Below are 6864 nucleotides of genomic sequence, written 5' to 3'. Positions count from 1 at the left end.
CAGGCTCTATGGTGCACAAGCTTCAGTAGTCGTGGCCCCTGGGCTCTAGAGTACAGGCTCACTAGTTCTGGTGCACAGGCTTAGTTGCTCTGTGGTATGTGGGATTTTCCTAGACCACGGATTGAACCCACGTCTCCTGCATTGTCAGGTGGAGTCTTCACCACTGAACCACTGGGAAAGCCCAATGTTGAATTATTAATCTTCAATTACATTTTACCTTGAAATAATATTGTGTCACAACTTGCAATGTCAGTCACTATACTTTTCTTCCACTTTCCTGTTCCTGTCTTTGGTGCTATCATTGTCATACATTCTATTTATAAATTTATTATGAATCTTATAGTTTGTTGCTAATATTTTTGCCTTAAATCTTCTAATAGAGGATCAACATTTAGCATAGTCTCTATAGCTTTGAGAGGATCCATGTTTTCATCTGCTGTCATCTCCCTTTAGCTTGAAGAACTTTCTGAGGCAGTTTTGTGTAGTGTGTGTCTGGTGGCCTCCAATTCTATCATCTCTCATTTACCTGAAATCATTTTAATTTTCATTCAGTTTTGAAAAGTATTTTCATAGCTGATTCAATTTTAGGGTAACAAATGCCCAATCCCAGAGTTAAATATGCTCTTACATTGTCATCTGACTTTCATTGCCTCCAAAAAAAAGTCAGTAAATAATACTTATCCTTTTGTTCCCTGTATATAATGTGTCAAACTTGCCTGGCTGCTCTTAACATATTTTTGTTTGTTTGTTTACCAATGAATTTCAGTAATTACATTGTAAAGTTCATTATCTTGTTTAGGGTTTGTTTAGCTTTTTGGATCAGTGGGTTTACAGTTTTCAATAACTTTGGGAAAATGTCATTAATCTTTTCTTAATATTTTTCTGCATATCCCTTATTCTGAATCTCCAAATACACATATTTTATATATTTTTATATTATCCTACATGCCATGGAGTTTCCATTCATATTTTTCTGCCTTTTTACTCTCTTTGGTTCAGTTTAGATAGTCTCCACTGCTGTGTTTTACTTCCCAGTTCTTCTATTCTGCAATGTCTAGTCTCTTGTGTAATTAATCCAAATAAATGTTCATTCCAATACTATATTTTTCAGTTTCAGAAGTCTCATTTGTTTATCTTTCCTAGTTTTCTCCCTGCTTATTTTTATGCTTCATTAAGCATATTGATATTAGGGGTTTAAGGAGCTCTTCAGTCAATTCAATTATTTCTGTAATTTCTGAAGCTGCTTAAAATGATTGTTTTTAAAAAATGTGTTATGGGTTACATTTCTCTCTTGGAAATTCTAATAATTTTTTGGTTTGATGTTGGGCATCACTAAGCAGTCCTGTACCAGGAAGAACTTCAGAAGTAAATAATCAGAACACACCCAGAAATCAGGGAATTGTACTTGATGAATTACATAAAGTTTTTTCATTGGGTTATCTTCATTCAGTTCAAAATGTGTTCCTTTGATGACCAAATGATGAACTTTTATTTTGGTTTTCCTCCTTTAGTTTCAGAACTTCCTTGATAACACCTTGCATGTCATATGCCCCAGCTACATCCTACTTCTTCAGCAGTAGCTACCCTTTCTGATTTTCTTTTCCATCCATCTGTGTCTTTTAAAATGGTGTTTGCTTGTCTGAAGTGGGAGAAATGAGAAAGGATAACAGTTTAGGTGGTAGATGGGAGGAGCAGAGGGTGATATAGTATGCTAACAACCTATTCAACGAGTGTTTGCCACAAATATTTGCATGTTTATCCATACAGAGGCTTTTTCAACTTGAAACTCTCCAAATTATGGCTTATTTTCTCATTTCCTCCTCCTGCTCCTTGTTCTTCCTCCTTCTTTTTGGCAACATGCCATCTTCTTTTAGAATTGTAAAACATTCATGAAAGAAATTAAAGACAATATGATCAATGGAAAGTCATTCTGTGTTTCTGGCCTGAAAGAATTAGTGTTATTAAAATGCCTATGCTTCTCAAAGTGATCTATAGATTTAATGCAATTCCTATCTAAATAGCATTCTTTATAGAAATAGGAAAACAATGTTAAAATATGAGTGTATGGTTTAATTTTTATAGATTCATGAATTCCTGTTTTGTGATCATTATTGAATTTTAGTTCCATTCCATTATGGTCATGTAAGATACTTGGAATTATTTTAATATTTTTGAATGTGTTAAGGATTATTTGTAACCTAGCCTGGAGACTATTCCATGCGTGCTTGAGAAGAATGCATAGTTTTCTGTGGTTAGAGTTAGTACAATGATAGTACTAAAATCAATTTTTATCAGCCCTTAGCATTTTCTATGAGTCCTGTTTGAGAAGAAAAATCTTTACTAGGAGACGATTGGAAACTCAGCTATCTGGTAAACTCCCACTGAGAGCACACTCTCCCCCAGATTCTTTGACAAATCCTAGGATTTCAAGAGAGATGGCTGGGACTCTCTCTATGACTCTCTGAGTTTTCTTAACTCATTTTCCTTCCCACTGAGGTCACTGAAGGAATTCATGGAATTTTTTGGCATCAGAAAGTATCAGAAAGACAAGATGTGATGCCATAAACTTGAATTAGTGATAGTGTCCATATTTCTTCTCTGGAGCTGTCACCCATCTACAGGTTGGCATGCCCTCATCGATCCAGCCTCAGGACTTTCCTTAACCTAGGTCACTTGAGGACTAGCTTCTGGGAGAGAAAACTGGTCAGAATATTAGCCCCACAAGTCCCATGAAAGCTTCTAAGCTTGTCTGGATGCTAGGTCTCTAATCTCATAGCCCATGTCCCTCTGGGCGGCTTCTGGTCTGCATATCTCTATGTTCAAGTTTAAGTGCCTGAATATTATGCAGTGTCCTTGGATCTGTATGTAGGTCCTAGGCTGCTACATGAGAAATTCACTTCTCCAACCAATGCTAAAAGATGTGTTTCCAGTATTCAGCCATTCCAATGATCTGAATTGGGCTCTGTAGTTTCCAGCCTCCTAGACCAAGGAATTCACATTTTAAACCAGTCTCAAAGTGTATATTCTTGGGATTCAACCATTCCAAACTGACCTTGTAATCCTCCTGGATTTCTCTTTAGAAACCTGCTCATGAAAATTCAATTATGACACTAACTGTCAAAGACTCTCTACATGCTCCACTCCTAAAACAAAAAACTTTCACTCCACTGCCTGTGATGTGCGGTTTCCAGTTGACAAGTCAGTACCAGGAACACTCACTGGTTTTGTTGTTTCCTCTTAGGATTTGTGCGTCTGGCTGGAGGGGATGAACCCTGCTCAGGGCAAGTAGAAGTGTATTCTGGAGAAGCCTGGATCCCAGTGTCTGATGGGAACTTCACACTCCCCACTGCCCAGGTCATCTGTGCAGAGCTGGGTTGTGGCAAGGCTGTGTCTGTCCTGGGACATGAGCTCTTCAGAGAGTCCAGTGCCCGGGTCTGGGCTGAAGAGTTCAGGTGTGAGGGGGAGGAGCCTGCGCTCTCGGTCTGCCCCAGAGTGCCCTGTCCAGGGGGCACTTGTCACCACAGTGGAGCTGCTCAGGTTGTCTGTTCAGGTGAGATGCAGGTCAGGCCTTTCAGCTCTGTGAACACCCTGTTCAGGTGAGAAAGTCATGTGATTTTGCTGAAACTCTGTCTTATTCTACCAGCATACTCAGAAGTCCGGCTCATGACAAACGGCTCCTCTCAGTGTGAGGGGCAGGTGGAGATGAAGTTTTCTGGACGATGGAGAGCACTCTGTGCCTCCCACTGGAGTCTGGCCAATGCCAATGTTGTCTGTCATCAGCTTGGCTGTGGAGTTGCCATCTCCACCCCCGGAGGACCACACTTGGTGGAAGGAGGTGATCAGATCCTAACAGCCCGATTTCACTGCTCCGGGGCTGAGTCCTTCCTGTGGAGTTGTCCTGTGACTGCCCTGGGTGGTCCTGACTGTTTCCATGGCAACACAGCCTCTGTGATCTGCTCAGGTAAGAGAGAGGAAAGGGTTACTGGTACACAGGATGCTCCTGGAGTGAAATGTCTCCAAGAGTAGACAGTGAGGTTAAATGGGCTTCAGAGTCAGAGATTTTGTGGTGACGTATGGATCTTCTCATTGTTCATTCATTTTTCAGGTCAGGGCAAGAAGTGTGAAGGGGAATAATATATTTTTAAGCAACATTGTTGCTTACATAAAATCATAGAAAACAATGTAGGAGCAGTAAGTATAGACCTCAGTATGAACCCCAACCCAGAGCAACAAAGACAATGTCCCCAGCACCACAGTCACTGTTGTCCCCTCTCCTCGACAGGGAAAAGCGCTTACTGAACTTCTACTAACGTAGAGTTTTATCAATGTTTGAACTTTATATAAAATGATGCCATATGTTTCATCTTTTGTATCTAATTTCATAGACTCAAAATTATGTTTGGGATTCACACATGATGTTGTATATTGTAGCACTTTATTTTTTTTATTACTGTAGAGTATGCTTTGAATGATCACATGGCCATGTACTGACCCATTCTACTGACAGTATAAATCTGAGTTATTTCCAGTTCTTGACTATTTAAAATATGATATTACAACTTACCATGACAATGTCTTTGGATGCAAATATGTGTTACTTATTTTTCATGTTTAACCCTTGGTCTTTTATTTTTATTTTCTTAATCAAATGGTGTCCTTTGATGAACTCATTTCTTACTCTTATGTAAATATAACTTACCAACATTTTTCTGTACATTTAATGCTTCTTATATCCTTTAAAATTTTTTTTGCCTACTCGAAGATCTTAAAAACATTCTCTAAGAGTATCTTATGGAAATTTTACTATATTTCTCTTGCATATTATTGTGCATTCCTTCTGGGATTGATATCTGTGTAAGATAAGGATCAGGTTTCATATAGACATCCAGTTGACTCAGAATCTTTTCCTGAAAAGACTCTTCCCCACTGCAGTGCTGCCTTCGTCATAAGCAGAAGGGCAAATATGTCTGTCTTATCTGAGACTCTCTATTCTGTTCCATGTTATCATTTGTCTATCCTTGCACCAATACTGCATTTTCTTAATTATCATAACTTTGTAGTTGTTGTCATTCAATCGCTAAGTCATGTCTGACTCTTTGTGACCCCATGGACTACAGCACACCAGGCTTCCCTGTCCTTTACTATCTCCCTGAATTTCAAACTTTGTAGTTAGCCTGAATAATTTTTATTTACAAGAGTTACTTTATATTAACTCCTCTAATATCGTTGCTTTTCTTACCAACTGTGCTGTTCATTCTTGGTTGCTTGTATTTTGTATGAATTTAGAAATCAGCTTGTCATTTTAACCAAAAGAAAAGCTTAAGGGTGTCATTGAGATTAGATTTAAAAATTTGAGAGTAGACACAGACATTTGAGGATGATTGACATTGACAATGTTGAGTTTTCCAAATCATTGACATAATACATCCCTCCATTCAGTTAGATCCTGAATTTCAGAGGTTTTGCCCATCTTCTATTAGGATTTCTCCTAGGTATTTTGTTTTTGATGTTATGAGTGTTTTTTTGAAAGTGTCCTGGCAATGAATTCTCTTTGACTTGTTTTCATCTTTTAATTCTTTCAATTTTGATGTACATTGAGACATAAAAATGTTGGGAAAACAATATAAAAATTCCTTTATGAGCTTTACGTGGGTTTCCAAATGTTAATATCAATATTTTGCTTTAATCTGTGTGTGTCCTTCCTTCTCTGTTCCCTTTCTGCCCCATTTCTTCCTGACTATGTAAATTCTTTCTGAATTCAGTTGAAGACATGATGTTCCTTTATCCTTAGAACAGTTCTGGGAATTTCCTTATGGAACCAGAGTTCAGTCAAGTCTTTAAATGACTTCAGCTCCAGGTGACATCTAATTGCAGCACTGAAAGACCCCACCGAAAGACTGCCAAACTGAGTTTTTTCTGATTAATGACCCAAAGTCATAAGCAAAATTAAGTACATATTTTTTTTCTTCAGCTACTAAGTTTTACCTTTTCATGTTGATCAAATTGCCAACATCCGTTGGATCACAGAAAAAGCAAAAGAGTTCCAGAAAAACCTCTACTTCTGCTTTATTGACTATGACAAAGCCTTTGACTTTGTGCACCACAACAATGTGTGGAAAATTTTTAAAGAAATGGAAATACTAGACCACCTATCTGCCTCCTGATAAATCTGTGTGCAGGTCAAGAAGCAACAGTTAGAATTGGACATGGAACAACAGACTGTTTTCAAATTGGGAAAGGAGTATGTCAAGACTGTATATAGTCACCCTGCTTATTGAACTTGTACTCAGAGTACATCAAGTGAAATGCTGGACTGGATGAAACACAAGCTGAAATCAAGATTGTCAGGAGAAATATCAATAATCTCAGATATGCTTATGACACCACCTTTATGGCAGAAAGCGAACAGGAACTGAAGAGCCTCTTGATGAAAGTGAATGAGGAGAGTGAAAATGCTGGCTTAAAACTCAACATTCAAAAAACAAAGATCATGGTATCCGGTCCTATCATTTCATGGCAAATAGACGGGGAAACAATGGAAACAGTGACACACTATTTTCTTGGGCTCCAAAATCACTGCAGATGGTGACTGCAGCCATGAAATTAAATGATGCTTTCTCCTTGGAAGAAAAGCTATGACCAACCTAGACAGCATATTAAAAAGCAGAGACATTACTTTGCTGACAAAGGTCCATCTAGTCAAATCTGTGATTTTTCCAGTAGTTATGTATGGATGTGAGAGTTGGACCATAAAGAAAGTTGAGCACCGAAGAATCGATGCTTTTGAACTGTGGCATTGGAGAAGACTCTTGAGAGTCCCCTGGACTGCAAGGAGATCAAACCAGTGGATCCTAATGGAAATTA

General features: G+C 38.4%; 1 protein-coding gene across 1 annotated transcript in view; it reads left to right on the top strand.

Moving 5' to 3' along the window:
• Positions 1-3241: 3241 nt before the first annotated feature.
• Positions 3242-6864, top strand: part of LOC104984239 (antigen WC1.1-like) — a gene marked incomplete at both ends in the record, with an annotated part of 6973 nt that continues 3350 nt past the window's right edge. The window contains 2 exon segments of the mRNA XM_010833901.1: positions 3242-3550; positions 3644-4071. Coding sequence (XP_010832203.1) covers positions 3242-3550; positions 3644-4071 — 737 coding nt within the window.

This window comes from Bison bison, unplaced genomic scaffold (genome assembly GCF_000754665.1).
Source record: "Bison bison bison isolate TAMUID 2011002044 unplaced genomic scaffold, Bison_UMD1.0 scf7180017845359, whole genome shotgun sequence".
Lineage (NCBI taxonomy): Eukaryota > Metazoa > Chordata > Mammalia > Artiodactyla > Bovidae > Bison > Bison bison.
Note: the sequence above shows the minus strand (reverse complement) of the source record. Positions and strands in the feature narration are given on the sequence as shown.